Here is a 19,088-nt window from a genome sequence, read left to right as displayed (position 1 = left end):
AGCACAGAGAGCATGGATGAGGCGCCCAGGGAGGGAGATCAGACACAGGGAGATGCAGAGTGTGCCCAGGGGTAGGAAGGCTGTGGGGTGCTGCAGGGGTCCAGGGCAGGTGACACAGATGTCCTTCATAATCGAGGCGCCCTCTGGATAGGAATGAAAGTATCCTGGCCTAGGAAACCGTGTAGAATCTACTAGGAATTTTGATGTAAACTGTTGTGGCTGGAGTATAGATTCATTACCGTAAATATTCTGTCCTAGTTGATGTGTGTGTGTGTGTGTGTGTGTGTGTGTGTGTGTGTGTGTGTGTGTGTGTGTTGATAGGTGGATTAGGAGGCTGAACCTTTGTAAAGAAAGTTGGAGCGATCACAACTTGTTCTAAATAGATCAATACATGTCACTTAAGAAATCAGAATAGCAGTTATTAGTTTCAGGACAGGCATTGGCTTAGCAGTTAAGACCACACTTTGGATGCCCACATTTCGTATTGGGATGTGAAGGTTTGAGTCTTGGCTCCCCTTATTCCAGCTTCCTGCTACTGCACACACAGGAAGCCACAGGTTCAGCTGGAGAAGTTGGATTCCTGACATGTGCAAGGGAGACCGCTCTTGGCTCCATGCAGGCTGCGCCAGTCCCAGCTGCTGCAGTCATTTAGAGCAATGAACAAATGACACACAGGAGATCTCACCCCATCTGTGTGTTTGCCTTTCAAATAAGTAAAACCTTAATGGAAGAATAAGAAGTACTTAATATAGTTATTAATTCTTTTAATAAAGTGACTCTTGATCAGGTTGTATACTGGAATTGTATTCAAATCTCCTTCCCTGTCCTTTATTATTTTTATTGTTAAAAATACGCACACTATATGCTGGTTGTAAAATACTGTAATAACACTGAAGGAAGGAAAGGTACTCCCCTCCCTGGGAGTGAATGCCAACTGGGAACAGTTTGGTATATATCTTTTCAAACCTTTTAAGTATTTTTAGATACATGTGTGAACGCTTACTAAGGATTTTATCTACATAAAGTTGAATCGCACATGACTTACATTATTAAGGATGTTCTTTTTAGTAATTGTGCAATATTCTGAAATACAGATGCTTCATAAATTATTTACACATTACTATAGTAATAAATGTAAGTTGTCTCTAAATGGTGGATGTTACAGCACTGTAATGCGTGCTTCTATAGTCAAGTGCAGAAATTTCTTCAGGATAATTTTTTTTTAAGATTTATTTATTTATTATTTGAAAGGCAGAATTACAGAGAGAGAGTGGGAAAGACAGAAATATCTTCCATCCACTGGTTCACTCCCAGACGATCGCAGTGGCTGAAGCCAAGCTAGTTTGAAGCCAGGAGCCAGAAGCTTCTTCGTGTTCTCCCAAGTCCTTGGCCTATCCTCTGTTGATTTCCCAGGCACAGTAACAGCTGGATTGAAAGTGGAGCAGCCGGGACTCGAACTGGTATCCTGGCAGTGGATATGGTGGCTTTAACCGTATGATGCTGCAGTATCAGCCCCAGAGTAAACTTCTAGAAGTTGAATTGTTACCAAAAAGATTGCGAGTTTTCTGTTTTAAAAAATAATATTTGATCCTTAAGGAATAAGTTGTCTATACTGTTTTTAAGGCAGAGACAGAAGGTTAGAGCTTTTAAAATGCTGACAACAACCAGAGCTGGGTCAGGTTGAAGCTCAGAGCTAAGAACCCAGTCCTGCCCACCCCACTTGTGGAGACAGCACTGCCATTTCCCAGGGAACACACTATCAGCTGGAATCAGAAGTGGCACTGGGACTTCAACACTGACACTCTGGGAGGGCACAGAAGTGTCCCACTAGGAGTCTTAACCACTGTGCCGGAGCCCGCCCCAAATGCTCCCTCTCAGCAGGCCTTCAGAGGCTCTGAATTTTTCTGTTTATTTTTGTGGAGCTCTCATCTTGCCCACCTAACCAACATTACTATATACATGGCAGGATGTACATGTCTGTAAGATACAAATGCATTTACATCTGAACATACATATACATACATATATATAATTTCATAATATAAATATATTTTGAACTATAAATACGTTTGTGTTTACCAGATTTTATAATAGTACCTTGACGTGTGCACCTTTACAGGACTCCACTACTGGACTGCAAACTCCCGTCACAGCAGAGAGGGCCTGAGTGTGTGTGTGCTTGTGAGTTGTGTTGTCACTGCTGGCCTGCACAGTGCCTGGGACAGTAAGCTGCCACCACAAGCCTGGCTGTGGAGCGGATCCCTGAGCCGGTGTTTGACTCAGGGCGTGCCGTGTGGATACCCTATGACTTGGAACCATCAGAAGGAAATGCAAACGCATCGTTCTTTTCCTTAGAGGCCGTAGGGTGTCGCGAGGCAAGCACGAAGTTAGGGACACACAGAGTCACTGTGCTCACCATCAGGCAGTCCTTGTGTAGAGCCCATGGGTGACTGAGTGCGTGTTTGCTGGTGAAGTAGGGCCAGAGCAAGAGCGGCTGCACGGGCAGGTAAGTGTGCACCTTGGTTTCGAGGTTTGCTTAAATATTTTCTCATAGAGTTGGGAACATTTCGAATGCTGTCCTCTGCAAGGCCGTTGTGTGTTAACCAGAACCGTGGTGGGGAGTAATATCTCTGTATGGTGTCACCAGACTTCACCTAATCCAGAGCCCAGAAGTTTGGGGTATTTAAAATGGGCAGCAGCCTGTTAAAGTGAGACCTTGTGACCAGGAATGGCAGTGAGCAACCCCTGTAGCTGCTGCACAGTAGCTTTTCTCTTTCTTTAAAGTGCTAAGGAGTGTTTATTTCTTGGCTGAGTCCTCCGGGTGAGAGAAGCGTGCAGCTTTGGCAGGTGTCAGAGCGGGAGGCGGCTGGAGGGGGAGCGGTTTCCCACAGCACTGCAGCTTTGTTTCCCATGCGTTGTGACTGCTTCTAACTGCCGTTTTCCTCTCCCTTCTGTCTTGGCATGCTTGCTTTCCTTTCCTGGACGTCAGGAGCAAAAGCGTATAGATGGCACCACTCGTGAGGTGAAAAAGGTTAGAAAAGCCAGAAACAGGCGCCAGGAGTGGAATATGATGGCATATGACAAAGAGCTTAGACCCGACAACAGGTTGTCTCAGAGTGTGTACCACGGCGCGTCTTCCGAGGGATCCCTGTCCCCAGACACTAGGTGTGTGCGTGTTATAGCCTCCTGCTGTCTCGCTTTGGGCCACTGTGCACTGCCTGCTTTTACTGTAAACCGAAAATGCACCTGGAGCTTTGGGGTTTGTATGGCCCACCAAACGTTTTTTGAAGCTTTCCATAAGAATAATTCATCTGTATTTCTTGATTTTGAAATAATATTTGGAGGCTGTTATTTTACATTGGGTTGCTTTGTTTGATCATTCTTGTAATCGCTCTGTCTTAAATTTACTATTAAGTTAATGTGGCTGTTTAGTATTTTGAATTTGGGAAAACCGTCAATTACTTAAATTTCAATAATCCTTTCTTTTTAGCTTTGGACTTTGAATTTCATTACTGTATGGGATCTAAAAATGATTGGTAAATGTTGACGAACATGATTAAGAAATCTCTTGTTCTTTTTGATTGTCTTTTGAAAAAAACTAATCAATAGAAGACAGATGGATTGCTAACTGTAGGTAACCAATATTAGGTATTCTAATTCCAAGAGAAGAATTCCGTCAGAGTTGACCTTAAACATTGGTTAGTGTTCAGGAGGTAGCCACTTGGTCACACCGCTCATGGAGAGGATCCGTGGCAGGACCTGATGAGTCCTCCTTTTGGTTGGATTTCCTGTTTCTGATTGTATGAAGTTGTTAACCTTGTGTTCTCACAGTCTTCCGTTGTGGATTCTTATGGTACGTGATGCAAGAATGTTCCCCCCGGCAAGAAAAAACCCAGCAGCAGCCCAGACTTTGTGTTATATCTGTGTCTTCTTCTTGTGTGTGTTTATCTCAGTGTTTCGATGCTACAACAGCATCTGAAAGACTACATGACCGAATGACTCCAGGCTTGTTCCTGGGGTGCTTACGGTGCCTTAATATTTACTCCAGAAGGTCCTGTAAGACATTGGTGGGGTGTGAGGCAAGTTCTAGATAATTTTCCTACATATGCTTTTTTTTTTAAATAAAAATTTTTAACTATTTATTTATTCTTATTGGAAAGTCAGATATACAGAGAGGTAGCTCTTTGTTCGATGATTCACTCCCCGAGTGACTGTAACAGCCAGCACTGTGCCAATTTGAAGCCAGGAGCCTCTTCCAGGTCTTCCACGTGGGTGCAGGGTCCCAAGGTTTTTGGCTATCCTGGACTGCTTTCCCAGGCCACAAACAGGAAGCTGGATGGGAAGCAGGGCTGCCGGGATTAGAACTGGTGCTCATGTGGGATGGCTGGCACGTGCAAGGCAAAGATTTTAGCTACTAGGCTACCAAGCCGGGCCCTGCACATGCTGTTTTCTCCCAAATATTAAGAATCATTGAAATCAGAACTGACTCCCGGCATCCAGGTTGAATTTCCATGTTGTTTGTTTCTATAGAAAGTGAGATACTGCTCATGGTTCTCAGGGTAGGACAGATACACAAATATTGCAGCTCCTACAATGCTAATCTGCTTTATTGCTTTCCCAAATAATTTTGTTTTGATTCTTTTCTTAAACAAACCTATACTTTATCCCATATCTACTTCCTGTTTTACACAGATGCAGATGGGAAAGTGATGATAATGTTTTCTGATCCCCCAGTTGATAACTCAGTCTAACATCTGGGAATAAGTTGTTCCACACTGGGTGTAAAGCTGATGATTGTTACATTATTTAGTCTTCCTCCTCTCTGTTTGTATCTTTGTTTCTGTTATTTTTCAAAAACCAGATAGGATTATAAGTTTTATTGCTTCAGAATTTCCTCTTGTCTCTATACCTTTCTCTTGCCTTCTCATTTGTATGCTGTCTCTACTAACAGACTGTAGTCCATCGTGGCACTTGAAAGTTTAATTTTTTGAGATTTATGTATTTGAAGCACAGAGTTAAGAGGAGGAAGGAAGGTGTACACTAGCCACGACTGGGCTAGTCTGAGGCCAGGAGCTGTCTTTGGGTCTCCCAGCGGGTGACAGGGATAGGACTTGGACCACCTCGTGCTGTCCTCTCAGGTGCGTCAGCAGGAAACCAGATCGGAAATGGAGCAGCCGGGACTCGAACCGGCACCCATGTGACATGTTGGCACTGTAGACAGTCGATTTAATCACTACACTAGGGCGCCAGCCCCTTGGGTTGTCTCTTGAGTATGAAATAGGGGTGGGAGTGAGGACATGCCTTCCTGCTGTTGTCACCAGCCCTCTTTCCTGGAAGTATTGCATCTCCATGTCCGGCTGTCCTTGTTTTTCTCATCCAACCCTGGTCCCTGTTGCAGCTCTGATTGTGCCTGCCTGCCCGAAAGACCCTGAAGGATTGACTGTAGTCATCCCCACTGATTCCCAAGCCGACTCTGGCATCTGTTGTACACTGCCAACCAGGGATAGAAAATGTAGTTAGGCCTGCCAGGGTTGTCTAAAATATGGGCACGCTTTTGTCTTGTCATCACTCCCTGAAAAGCACTGTTGCCGAAATTGAAATCTCATTTGCATTGCATTAGGTGTGTTACTAGTCACCTGGAGATGATCTGTTTGCGGGAGGGTATGTGTAGGCTCTATGCAGATAGTGTGTCATTTCATAGAAGGGCTTGAGTACTTGTGGGGTTTCATCTCTCCAGTGGGTGCCTAATTCTGTCCGTTCCAGTCTTGTCTTCTATACCAGTTAGTAATCATCATCTGGTGTTAGGACCACCCAGCTGCTCCACATTGGCCTGGGGATCTGCTGCTTCCGGCCTCTGCACCAGGAGTCTGTCTCCCAGCTCAGCAGTTGCCTTCTTCTCTCTGTCCTTTCTCTCTTCTCAGCTGTCCACCATCACCCACCCCCGTCCCACATTTCCCCGTGGCCACACCTCTGGGAAGCTGTTCTGATTCTGTCTCGTCCTTTCTTCCATCCCCGACTAGTCAGCCCAGTGTCCTGAAGCTGCTGTGCAAGGGTGGCGCTTAGTGAAGCACAAGATACCCACTTCTGACCCGGGCTCTGGTCACTCTCTCTTCTTTCCTGGTACAGGAGGCACCTGCTAGAAGTTGCATACAGTCTGATTCATAGGCACACAGAGGCAAGCACGTGTGACCAATGATGTTGGAGTTCTGAGTATTTACATTTTACACATCTGCTGACTCTCAGCCTAAGGCAGGTTCTTTCCCCTGTTAAAAATGTTCTCAACTCATTTGCTTCCAGCTTGCACAGTTGAAAAGGCATAATGGTATGCAGACCACACTACCCTGAGGAAGACATTGGTAGTGGTGGCACAGCAGCCAGTTCAGGGAAAGGGCAGGACACAACCTCTTGTCCTGTGGAGCAGCACCTGCACCTGCTGGCCGCTCCGGGTCCACACCCAGAGACTCGGTTCTACCAACCCTGCCCCTCCACATCCCCAACCTGTGTTTGCCTGTTTCCTTCAGAGAGAGAAACACAAGCTGAATCCTCCCAGAAACCGGCAAGTGCATGTGAGGAAAGTCAGAACAAGAAGAGAAGAGTGGGAGAGAAGGAAAATGGGCATTGAGTTTATGAGTGACGCAAAGAGACTGGAACAGGCAGGGAGCGTGGAGGAGGACAGAGTGCCCGGAGGGTTTGTCCTTTCGCTTTCTTTGGGTTCCCCACCTTGATTGCCCCCCGCTTCAGCCATCCTGTGAGGGTGTGCGGCCCCTGTAACCTGGTGGGATGCCTGAGCGTGACCTTGTGCCACTAACGCCCGCAGCTGCTGCTCATGCCGCACCTTGTCTCCTGCCAGGCAGCAGTGGGTGCCAGCACCCAGTGCCTCTCAGCCCTGCTCCACTAACTAGTCATGAGCTCTCTTCCTTTCAGAGTCTGTACTCTGCTCCACTTTCCTAGCAAATGAGGCCTTTCCCTGCCATACTGTGTTGTTTTCTTTCTCCTTCAGTCCTTGTGTGAAAAATGCAATTTCCTCAATTGCACTCTAGTTCTTTCTCTGTTCTTATTAATCCTTATTCCGTTCACCTGCCTTGGTGTGTCTTCTCATTATATGCTGTCAGTTTCCTTGCCACAGACCACCTCTGTCTATCTTAGATGCCGCATCTACATGCAGTGGAATCTATCTTTGTAGCCTTCTCTCCTATAGAATACAAATCTGCTGAGATACTGTGCAAACTGGACCCTCTTGTTGCCCAGCTGCCTGTTTTGTCTGTTGACTCGTTCACTTCAAAGCTGCGAATCTGACTCCATGTAACACTGGGCTTGCTGCTAAAACAGTAGTGACGTTGCTGCTCAGAAGCTCTCATGGGCTAGACCTGGTTGGTAGTAAAGGAATGAGCAGCTGGCTTCTGTGCACTGGCAATGTTATGATTATTTAGATGTGTGCTTTTGCCTTAAAGGGTTTTTCTTTTCCTTCTTTAATGTACCTGTCTCCCTGTCTCTCTCAAATGCCAGGTCTCACGCGTCGGATGTCACAGATTACTCTTACCCGGCCACTCCCAACCATTCTCTGCACCCCCAGCCGGGGACCCCGTCCTACGCAGCCGGTGATGCAGCACCACATGGGCCTGCCAGCCAGGCCCCTGAGCATGAGTACCGGCCCCCCTCGGCCTCCGCCAGGCACATGGCCCTCAACAGACCTCAGCAGCCCCCGCCCCCGCCTCCGCCCCAGGCCCCGGAGGGGTCCCAGGCCTCAGCACCGATGGCTTCAGCAGATTTCGGGTGAGTGGGCACTCCTCATATGCCAGTTACCATTCACTCTTGCGTTTGAGTCTTGCTGTAGGATGTGGGAGGGTTTTTAACTGATGTTTTTAGAGGCCGGCATAAAGTCAGAAGTGATTGGATATGAATTCTATCCATCAGGACAGAATCCTCTGTGGAATAGGACAGGCACAGCATCATGCCTTTCCCCGCTTTTCATCACAGCTCAACGTCAGGTTCACACCGGGGTGTGCAGGGTCCCTTACACACACAGATGTGTGTGTTTGAGTGAATCCCTGAACCACAGCAACGAGGATGGACTGAATTTGTCCCAAGCCCTCAAGTTTCCTTATATACCCTGGGTGCACCACAGGGAATTCTTTTTTATTTTATAGTTTTATTTTTGCTTTGTCATTTTTTAAAATCGTTTTATTATTATTATTATTATTATCATTTTGTGATACAATTCTGTAGTCCCTGGGATTTCCCCTTCCCCTGCCCCAAGCCCCGCCCCCAACTGAGTTCTCCCATATCATTACAACAGCACACTTGTGTGTGTGTTTATGAGAAACATGAGTGTAGTTATGAATATTTATGAGGAACAGCATAGTTCCTCATAGACATATGTCCATCATTGCGCACATGGACAATGGCAGAGAGTCCAGCTTCGCATTGTCAAGACACATCCAACAATTTCGCTGGGGATCAATCCTCAACCCAGAAGTAGAGATGCACACTGGACGTGTCTCACATCTGAACGTGTCAGTCTCCACTACACACTCACTATAAATCCCCTTAAGTGAAAAGCCACAACAGAGCCAACAACAGGAATTTAAAAAGAAAGTTACACAACAATGCCATGAAGTTAAACAACATGCTACTGTATATGACAGTCTCCATTACACAGTTACTATACATCCCCTTAAATGAAAAGCCACAAAACAACATCAACAACAGGAAGAAAAGAACAAATAAAAAATGCGATGAAGTTAAATAACATGCTACTGAATGACTAATGTGTCACTGAAGAAATGAAAAAGAAAATCAAGAACCTTTTTGAACAAAATGCTGCTGTTTGATCTGTGAGTCAGTGAAGAATTTAATGAGAAAGTGTTTTGAAGAGATGATGAAACAAAAAACAAGCACATCAAAATCCATGAGATATAGTATTTGCTGGTCTTTCTTGATGAGATGTATCTCCTGTAGGCAACAGATAGGTGGGTTTCATTTTTTAATCCAGTCTACTAATTTATGACATTTGATTGATGAGCGTAAGCCATTTACATTCAGGGTTAATATGAATAAGTGATAATTTGGTCCTGTCATTTAGCAGTGGGTTCTTCATTGTTCACTGATTTAGTCTTCTGTTATTTTACTGGGATGTTTTTCTCATTTGCCTTTGGTTTTGGTGGATGCTATTCCTCTTCTCTATCAAGAGAACATCTTTAAGTATCATTTGTAGGACAGGTTTGGAAGAGGCATGTTCTTTTAACTTTTCTTTCCTGTGGAGGAATTTTGTTTCATTTTCAAAGACAAAGGAAAACTTTGCTGGGTATGTTATCCTGGGCCGACAGCTCAACAGCTTTTCCTTCTAGAATCTGGAATATGTCTCTCCATTCTCTTCTGGCCTGTAGTTTCCTGTGAGAGATCTCCTGTGAATTTAATTGTCATTCCTTTATATGTCAGTTGATTTTTTTTTCACAAGCACATTTAAGGATCTTTTCCTTATGTTTGATTGAAGAGAGCTTGATGATCATGTGTTGTGGTGAAGATCACTTTTGATCAAGCCTGTTAGTTCTGTGCCCCTCCTGGATGTTGTTTCCCGGTTCTTTCTCCAGATTGGGAAGATTAGCTTTTATTATCTCATTAAATACATTTTTTTAAACGCAGTTTCTCTTTCTGCACCTTCTGCGACTCTGTTAGCTCTCATATTTGGCTTTTTAATAGTGTCTTTCAATTCTTGAATACTTTTTTTTTAGCTTGACCCAACTTTGCTTCCAGCTTTTTGATTGTTTCCCCATTGTGATAAGAAATATCTTCCAATTCTGAGATTTTTTTCTGCCTCCTTCATTCTATTATTGACACTTTCCACAGAATTTTTAATTTGCTCTATTGCATCCTTCATTTCCAATAATTCACCTTGATTTTGTTTCAGTATTGCTATTTCCTGTGTGACATACTCCTTTAGCTCCTGCATGTGCTTCTTGTTGTTGATAAGAAGCTTTATGACAAGTGTTTTCTGAATTCTGTATCCCCCATTTTCTTAATGTCTTCCTCAGTTAACTCTGAGGTTGGCAAAGACTTTTGCTGCTTTGTAGGGGAATCTTCAGTAATATTCATTGTGCCTTTATCTCTTCTTTCATTCTTGGTCATTGTACTTCTTTTTTTTTTTATAATCTTGGTTTATTAGGGTACAAAGGGTCACGGGCTACAGGGTGAAAGTGGGTAATATCATTGTTTCCACACTAATATAATCATTTTGCCCTGTATCTGGGGTTAGGGGAGTAACAAAGGGAAAAGCCCCACCCTACCTCCCACCCAGCCCCGATCCCCAACTTGAGGTGCTCTCCAAGGGTCCAGCTCAAACAGTTTTGATAGTTCATTAGTTCTGGATTGCTGCCCATCTCACCGTCCCAACCGCAATGAAACCTATTCAGAGTCCACTGGCTGACAGTCTCTTGATGGTTGGGGTTCCAAGATCAGCAGTTCAGTTGGAGAAATATCCAAAGAAACTTCATCTGAGTTGATCCCAGATCCGATTCTTGAGTGAGTTTGCTAGTACAGACTCCAACACTGTTCGTCACACCAATCAGCTTATGCATATGCTGGTCGTTGCGATTGCTGAGTCCGTTCGGCTTCCAGCCCTGTCTTCCTTGTGAACCAACGGGTGTTGTAGTCCAGCTCGATTCTACCCACTTCATACTCGGTCTTCATGCAAACCAGTTGGAGCTGCAGCCTAGTTGGGGCGACTCCCCAAAACCCCTACCAGTTCTGCCCCCTACCCTGGTTCCCATGCTTGCCAGTATGCATCGCAGGCTTGTCCAGTCTGTCCCACATCCCATTTAGCTCTCACACACGTTAATGGACATTGAAGCCTGGTTCAACCCAACCAACCTATTATCCAGCCCATACACCCACTGGCAGGTGCCTTTCTGTCTAGCCACCCCTGCTCCTAGCCTGGGTTTTGTGCTGTCCAGTAAGGGTGGTAACCCTGAGGGAGGTGCCCACTATTTCCCTACTAGGCCATACCCACTCTCAGAGTATGCAGTCTCCAGGTGGTTTTGGCATTTGACTTGACAGAATTAGCTCCCAGTACCAGCCTCTGCCAGCTAATGCTGTGGCTAAGCCCAAACACCCCTTAACCCACTCTAATTTTAACTCGCACAAGTCAGAACAGTCAGCTCATCGTGAGGCCCACAGGTGCTATAGCCCTGCCTAGTCTGAACTGCCCCCATCCGTATTCACACTTTCCAATGGAAGTAGTTATCCAGCAGGGGTGCCCACGTTCCCCTGTTGGCTTTGCCTCCGCCCCGATTGTCACATGTGCTGTTTGTGAGCTGCAGCCACATCTGGTACAGCTCATCTCACCTTGGCATTACTTGTTGTGTACTGGTATGTGTTGTAACCGAACCTGGCTCGACCCACACTCTGTTCTGGTGCTCGGACTCACCAGAAGGTAATGTGAACAGATTCAGGCTGGTCTGCCCCCACCCATGCCATGTGTATGCCAGTGGGATAATTTTCATTGTCTGTTCTGGGTTGTTCCCTATTGTGCTTCTTGTGCTTACCTGCATGGGACCGTATCCTGCCAGAGAAGTTGCCCAGGCTCCTCCACCAGAACCTCTCCCAATGCCAGTTTTCGCACATACCAGTGGGTCCATGAGCCAGCACTACTCAGTTCGCCTCCTGTCCTAGGAGGAACAGTGGCTTTTCCTGACTGGCCTTCGATCCAAGCTGGTTCTTGTTGTTGGATATTTCAACCCAGCCATGGCTCTTCCATACCCCCACACAGCTCACACATGGTTCAGTAAGGGCTGAGACCTAGCCTAGTCTGTCACATATCTCTCCCCGGTCCTCCAGAGCACCAGATGGTGTCGGAATCTGGCCTGGCTTGGTGCTTCCCGTCCCAGTCCACACTTGTGCCAAGTGAGATTACAATTGTATCCTGATCAGAATGCAGCCTCAGTTCCAGCCCATGCACTCCTTGGTGGGAAACTCAACCCAGCTAGGGTGTCCCGTTATTTCCCCCACCGGGCCTCTTCCCTGCCATAGAGCAGGTGTAGGCCGGTGGTTGTTCTGTCTCTGCTTGGCAGAGCCCCTCACTTGTCCTGGCTCCTTGGATGCTGTGGCTTAGTGCCTCTGCCTCATGCAGATCAGTATATGCAAGGACCTACATGGCATGAACTGTGCTCCAACCTGATTTCTGTTGTTTCTTGTGAGTTAAGGTTTGTTCAGCCCTGCCCATTCTGCGCCCTTCCAGTGGCAGCCCGGCCCACCACACATCCTGTTTAAAGATGCACATTTGGGTGCTGCTGCCTTGACCTACCCTGGCTGTTGTGGATTCCTTTACCCATGAGTGATGGCAGGTGGCGTGGTCACATCTAGCTTAGACCATTGCAACCCCAGCTTGCAAGCTAACCTGGGGGACTTGTATTCCAAAGGGTTGGGCGCACACAACCCCACAGAGTCTACCCCCAGCCCAAGTTCTCTTGCGTGCTGGATAGTGTCTTGATCCTGCCAAATGTGACCACTCCACAACTCCAACACTCAGTCGGTCAATGGTACCCAACACTGCCAAAGATGCCCCCATCCATAGCTCCGGTGTGGGCTAGTGTGTGGCGATCAGTGATGTTCTATACTAATATCCCATCTCCATTCATAATTGAGCTGTTGCATCTGTCTTACTGAAATTATCTTCTGGATACTTCCCTAAAACCACTAGGTCTTGGTCCCCTTGCATGCTTAAATCTTTCATGACCCTGTCACTGAGAATACCCGAAAATTCACTTTGCACCTACACTCAACCTAGTCTTAGTCATGAGTGACCCCAGGCAGCAATTACATATCTTGAAAACCCCAGAGTTCGCCCTTCCGGGCGGCCAGCAATCAATCCCTGGCACCACTTGGTGCACTGGCTGCCCTGGGGGAGGCTGAGGACTCACTCACTGCCTTGCGGCAGTGTCTTTGGCGTGAGTCCCCCGCATTGGGTCCGACCTGGCAGGGGCACCCCCCACAGTCGCCACACTGCAGGGAGTGTCAGTTGCCCCAGAGCCCAAGGACCGAACTCCTCCCAAACTCCCCCAGCCGCATGGTCCGGTCATTGTACTTCTGATTAGCAGATTCTTCTCCTTGGGGCAGATTTCTAAGTTGTGTCACCCATAGGCCTGCAGTTTGATTTTACTTACTGTGATTGGTACACAATTCTTTGTTTGCACTCAACTTCCTCTGGTGAGTTTCAGATCTGGGCTCTTACGTTAGATTTCCATCATGGTCTCTGTAGCCCCAGCTCATGGTTTAGCACTCTGCTTCCTGTGATCCTGTGCTCAGGCTGCACGATTGTCTGTGCACTGTTTCTTCCACTTCCGGTTCACTCAGTTCCCAGGATTAGGGAGGTAACACATGTCCTAAATGGCTAGGTTGTTGATGGTGATCTTGCCAGAGCCTTTCAGCCATAGGTCTGAGGGCCACATGGACTTATTTTGAGTTATAAGATGCCAAAGTCTGTATTTTTTTCTCTGTGTGACCAGTGTACAATGCACTGAGCTGGAAGTAAACTTGCTCACAGCTTACTATTGTCCCCACAATCTCAAAGTCTTTGCCACACTGTACAAAATGGTGCCTGATGTGCCACTCCTGGAGTTCTTGATCTGCTGGCTCTCAGGTCTGGGGACCTATCTTGGGTGGAACCTGTAGAATACCACATTGTTAAGGGTTCACTGAGCCCTAAATGAGTTCGTTCAGAGCTTAGTGCATGTGCAGTCCTATCCCACAGCCATTGCCTCCCTACGTAAGATGGTGCTCAATTTGGCTCTGCTGGGGGTTTAGGCTGTGAAATCCACCCTGTTCCCACACCGCCTTTTTGGGATCTGCTGCTCTGTCTCTGCTCCTGGTCAAATCAAACAGACCAGCAGGAAGAGCAGTTCTCTTGTTCTCAGTGAACTCTGCTTCCCACCTTGTTGCTGGTGGAGTTCCAGCCACTGATATTGTTCAGATCACCGCTGGCTGAATGCTGCTTGGATATCTGGTCACTGCAACACCACTTTGTTGTCTCCATTGCTTTCCCGTGTCTGTCAGTCTCCAGGTGCCCCTGTGCTGACAGTCTTCTATTTCCTGGTATATGCCCTCTCTGCTTCACCATGACTCATGTTCCTCTGTCTGTTTCAACGTGTCTTCACCCTATTCTGCCATCTTGATTCTACCACAAGGAATTCTTAACACATGTGAGAAAGGCAAAGCCTGCAGGCCCCTATGTGTCATTTGTTAATTCCTATAGCTTCCTCTCTCAGCCTCTTGGCACCCAGGCATCATTCTGTCCTTGCCCCTTTTGTTTTTCAGCTTACAGGTACAGGTCAGGCGCCTCCTATGCAAAGGCCTGCATGTGCAGGGTGCTGGGGTTGGTGCACCTTCCTGTGTTCCATGGGCTGTCTTCTACATTCTCTTTTCTGGCCGAGCCCAGTCTCTCAAGAACAGAAATCTCCAGATTGTGCCCAGGGGAGCCACATATGCACCCCTGCTGCCCCAAGTGCTCTCAGTCTGGTGTGCCATGGAGATTATCCCCAGTGTGTGTTCCCAGGCTTGCCCAGGGCTTTCTGTTCACACCGTCCTGGGTCTCTCCTAGCTCTTGGTTCTGCTGATGGTAGGATTGCCAAAGGGGTGGCCTGATACTGCCGTGGTCAGGCAGACAGCGAGTCCCTGATCCCGTTGGTTTAGGCTGGTTAGGATTCAGCAGATTTCTTGGCACCAGGGTTTGTAAAACTCTGGCAGCCTGCTGGGCCCCATGGCCACAGGCAGGTTCCACTGAACAGGGCTGTGGGGTGTGGAATGTCCCCAGTTGTGCTGGTGTAGGACAGGTTTGTGAGCCATACACCTCAGAGATGCCCAAGATAAAGGGTGATGGGGGTTGAGATTCTGGTGCTGTAGTCAACTGTCTCATTCTAGAACAAAGTAGAAGGTCTGGTATCCCCATTGCCATGGCAACATTGACCTCTGAGAAATCACAGACCCACTGCATGGATGTCTACTCCTGTGGGGGTTTCTGTCTGTTGCCCACAGCGTTGTGTCTGGGGCAGCCCTAACTGGGCACAGCAGCTCTCAGAGGATATGGCCCTCCGGCGTCACTCTGCTCACTCTGTATCTCCTGTCTTTACCAGGATGCTCCCGGCCCAAATCATTGAGTATTACAACCCATCAGGACCACCTCCTCCACCGCCTCCGCCCATGATTCCTTCAGCACAAACTGCCTTCGTCAGCCCCCTTCAGGTCCCAGTGCAGCCTGCCTTTCCCGCGTCAGCCAGCTCCACTTACTCTACTCCTCCTCATCCAGTGCCTGCCACTGGGCTCCTGGTCACGGCACCTCCTCCACCAGGCCCTCCGCCTCCCCCACCAGGGCCTCCTGGTCCTGGTTCCTCTCTGTCATCCTCCCCACTGCACGGTCCCCCCGTGGCTGAGGCCAAGCGCCCAGAACCTGCGCAGCCGCCCATCAGCGATGCGCGAAGCGACCTGCTTGCTGCCATCCGGATGGGTAAGTGCCACAACCCCTCCTGGAAGTGGGTTTCCTGGGGTCCCCAGCAGGTCACACAGCCTGGCTGTCTTCACCTGATGACTGCCTACGTGATATCTTAAAGGAGCCTCGTTTCATGTTTTCAGAAACAGTAGATATGTTTTTGCCAGTAGACACAAGACAACAGAGAATCGGAAATTCAGGAGAGCTTTGCTGGATAAAAACCAGATAACAGGGGGGATCAATTTGTTGGATTTCTTTTCTGCATTCTACTGCTAAGGATAACAGTGCAAGAAAATAAACTCTTATCAATAATTAGTTTTAAACCCCACGATCTAAGGAATGTCGTGGACTTGCCTTGTCAGCTTGTTGTGCTAAGTGAATAGTTTGCAGAATTTATTTAGCCATGCAACCCTTTTGTCAGATAAAAATCTTGCCTTGTTCCCCAGATCCTGCAACATGGAAAAGCAGGCTGGACTTGGGGCTCACTGAGCCCCACATGTTTTTTATTTAAAGATTTATTTTTATTATGTTTTTATTGGAAAGGTGGGTATACAGAGAGGAGATTCAGAGAGGAAGATCCTCCGTCCGATGATTCACTCCCCAAGTGACCGCAATGGCTGGAGCTGTGTCAATCCAAAGCCAGGTGCAGGGTGCAGGGTCCCAAAGCTTTGGGCCATACTCGACTGCTTTCCCAGGCCACAGCAGGGAGCTGGAAGGGAAGCGGGGCTGCCGGGATAGAACCGGCACCCATATGGGATCCCGGGCGTGCAAGGCGAGGACCTTAACCACTGTGCCACCGCGCCGGGCCCGAGCCCCACATGTTTTGTGGGTTGCCCCCAGAGCTACTCGTGGCACCAGTCACCACACAGGTTGAGTGAGAGGCCAAGGGCTTTTCTGCCAGATGGAGGCCGCACAGACTTCCCCTGCAGCAGTGACCCTGGAACTCGTGGTAGTAACTTTGTTAGTGACACAGCTGTGATGGTACCGCCACCTCCTTAGAACCTGGCCTGTGGCACCCAGCCCCTTGAAGACTCCCATGTCCTCAGTGTATCTTGATATCCTTGGTGGTACTTCTGTGCATATGCCCAGGGCAAAGCACATTGATGACATAAATCATGGGTGTCATGGCTGGTCCTTTGTTGGATTTTAAACCAGGAAGAAATGGTTTCCACTTGCAAGTACATTGGGTCTGTTGGTGACATCAGTGTAGTATTTGTCGACTTGCTAGTAGAGGGTAGGACATTGTATGTCACCTAGTGTCCGGTGGTCCAGAGAAGGATATCTGTGTGTGTGGGTGAGAATGACAGACCAACCTGCACATGGGATCAGATTATACCAATTGGGGAATCAAGGTGTGGCGAACATGGGAATGTTTTTGTGCCAATCTCACAGAAATTCCATAAGTCTGAGATGATTCCAGAAGAGAGCGGTAACAAATGAGTTGATAAATAGGTCAGTATCTTCCTTTGTTGCTAAGCAAGAGAATGAATGATTGTACTGTGTTCATTCTTGATAGTAGCTGTCAAATGAATGGCATTAAGCTTCTTAGTTATTTGCTAAACTTTCCTTCTTAAGTTTTCAAAACTTTTAGTATCACTTGAAAAGCAGTGTCCGAGAGCTGTTTGCATTCATCTTCCCGGCTGGGAGCGAGCAGAGGGGTTTGGTGCTCACCCTCGTGTGTGTGTGTGTCTCTAGGAATCCAGCTGAAGAAGGTCCAGGAGCAGCGTGAGCAGGAGGCCAAGCGGGGCCCCGTCGGGGACGACGTGGCTACCATCCTGTCCCGACGCATCGCCGTGGAGTACAGCGACTCCGACGACGACTCGGAGTTCGACGAGAATGACTGGTCTGACTGAGGTCGAGCCAGGCCGGGCGGCAGGCAACAGGCGGGGCAGCAGGCGACGGGCGGGCCACCAGGCAGCTGCGGGTGGGAAGTGTTTGGAGGCCTCCCTGTGGTCTCAACCCCCCCCCCCCAGTAGTGGTATTCTAATCCTGTAGCTTAGCACCTTTTGTATTAATAATGTGATATCGCTTCTGCACATCCAAAACTTCTGGGTTTTTTCAGTATTTACTGTGTAATACTTAAGTGCCACTCAGCATAGCCAGCCTTGCTGCACACGAGGAAGTACGCTCTAACTATTGCATTGTCCTCAGCACAGCGCCTTGCTTTCCTCCCAGCCGTGGAAGTGTTTAGTGCAGTTTGGGTTAACTGTTGATCGCTACAATTCTGCAGACTCGTTTGTGTGTGTGAGTGTGTGTGTGTGTGTGTGTGTGTGTGTGTGTATGTGTGTGTGAGTGTGTGTGAAGCTGCCTAGTGTCAGGCCTTGGCAAGATTTCACAACTGTGTCAGTGTGATGTCTTCCCATCCATAAATGGTATTGCTTTACCATTTGGGGACTTTTGCCCCCCCCCCCTTTCCTTTAAAAAAATGTGTTTCAGAAGAAGTTAGCTCTCCAGGGAACGCAGAAGAACCAGCGTTTCCACCTTGGGTTTCTCAGCGTGGTGGCGGCTGAGTGAATCTGAATGGTCTGTTGCCTGATCTCATTGCCTTTGCATGCTTGTCGAACGTGACCTTGGCAGGGGTCCCTGTGCTGGAGGACAATCTCACTACAAGGAGTCAGCAGCTCAGTGCCCACAGAAGTGGAGAGCTGGGGCCCACGCGGCTGCCAGTCAGAACACTGGCAAGCCCTTGCTGCCCAGGGGCCTCCCGGCTGGGACTGCCACAAACGAGCCAGGCCTGAGCTGCCCGCTGGGGCCTGGGATGCAGGGACTGACTGCCCTGCTCCCTTGCTTCCCTGGGTGCTGTGAGCTCAGTGTAGCAACGGGCTTCTCAACTCCTCCTGCGTGCCCAGCAGAAGGGCATCAGATGGCACCTCGCTCTGCTGCCTGGATCTGCAGAGTGTGGTTCTGGGTGGAAGTAGATGCTGGCAGCTCTTCCTCACTTCTCTTGGTGCTGTGGCCAGATGAGGGAGAAATCCCATGAGCAGGGCCTGCACCCCGTCCTCAAAGCACATCGTTCTCTTTCCTCACACTCACAGCACATTTGGTTGTAAACTGCCACTCACCAGATCACCGTGGCTGGACCCTTGGCCGAGGCAGAGTCCTTGGTTCCCACCTCTCCCTGCCTCATGGTGCACATTGGATTCCTAGAGGCCTCTGGATCTTACTTCCCTGGCTAAGATGGGCCCTTGGGGAACTCAGGACTGGGAGGTTGTTTGTGTGATCCTGGCTGAAGGGTAACTGCTTGCCGAGGTTACACAAGTGCCCCGGGTACTAACTCTGGACAGGACTGCACAAAGACTCCGAGGCGCCTGACGGAGTTCTAGTACCCGGGTTGCAGACAGCGGTTAGTAGAGGCACTGCTTAGAAAGGGAAGAATTCAGGGCTACTGGGAGTAGATGACAGAAATAGGGTTCTGATCAGTGGATTGTCTCTCGCGTGTCTGTGAGTGACAGCTGTCTGGCCTGCAGGGACCGCCGTGGAATGATGGGTTTTGGAGCTCTGAGAAACCTCTGTATCCCCATGGCGGCCTCCTTCAGTGTGTCCGGGTCTGCAGGGCGGAGCCAGCTGTCAGTCACTGGCTTCCTGAGCCACTCCGCCCCAGGCTGGCCACCAT

The 19,088-nt window shown here is 48.3% G+C and overlaps 1 protein-coding gene across 1 annotated transcript in view; it reads left to right on the top strand.

Annotated features, from left to right (window-relative positions):
- Positions 1-17,719, top strand: part of WASF3 (WASP family member 3) — a 51,194-nt gene extending 33,475 nt beyond the window's left edge. Inside the window, exons 6-10 of the mRNA XM_040979909.1 lie at positions 2,990-3,165; positions 7,507-7,773; positions 15,123-15,493; positions 17,171-17,329; positions 17,368-17,719. Of these exons, the coding sequence (XP_040835843.1) occupies positions 2,990-3,165; positions 7,507-7,773; positions 15,123-15,493; positions 17,171-17,328 (972 nt within the window). The 3' untranslated portion in view covers position 17,329; positions 17,368-17,719. The remainder of the gene's footprint in view (positions 1-2,989; positions 3,166-7,506; positions 7,774-15,122; positions 15,494-17,170; positions 17,330-17,367) is intronic.
- Positions 17,720-19,088: the final 1,369 nt, after the last annotated feature.

The sequence above is a fragment of the Ochotona curzoniae genome, unplaced genomic scaffold (genome assembly GCF_017591425.1).
Source record: "Ochotona curzoniae isolate NIBS_2020 unplaced genomic scaffold, NIBS_Ocur_1.0 contig_3332, whole genome shotgun sequence".
NCBI lineage: Eukaryota > Metazoa > Chordata > Mammalia > Lagomorpha > Ochotonidae > Ochotona > Ochotona curzoniae.
This window is presented reverse-complemented; position numbering and strand designations above follow the sequence as displayed.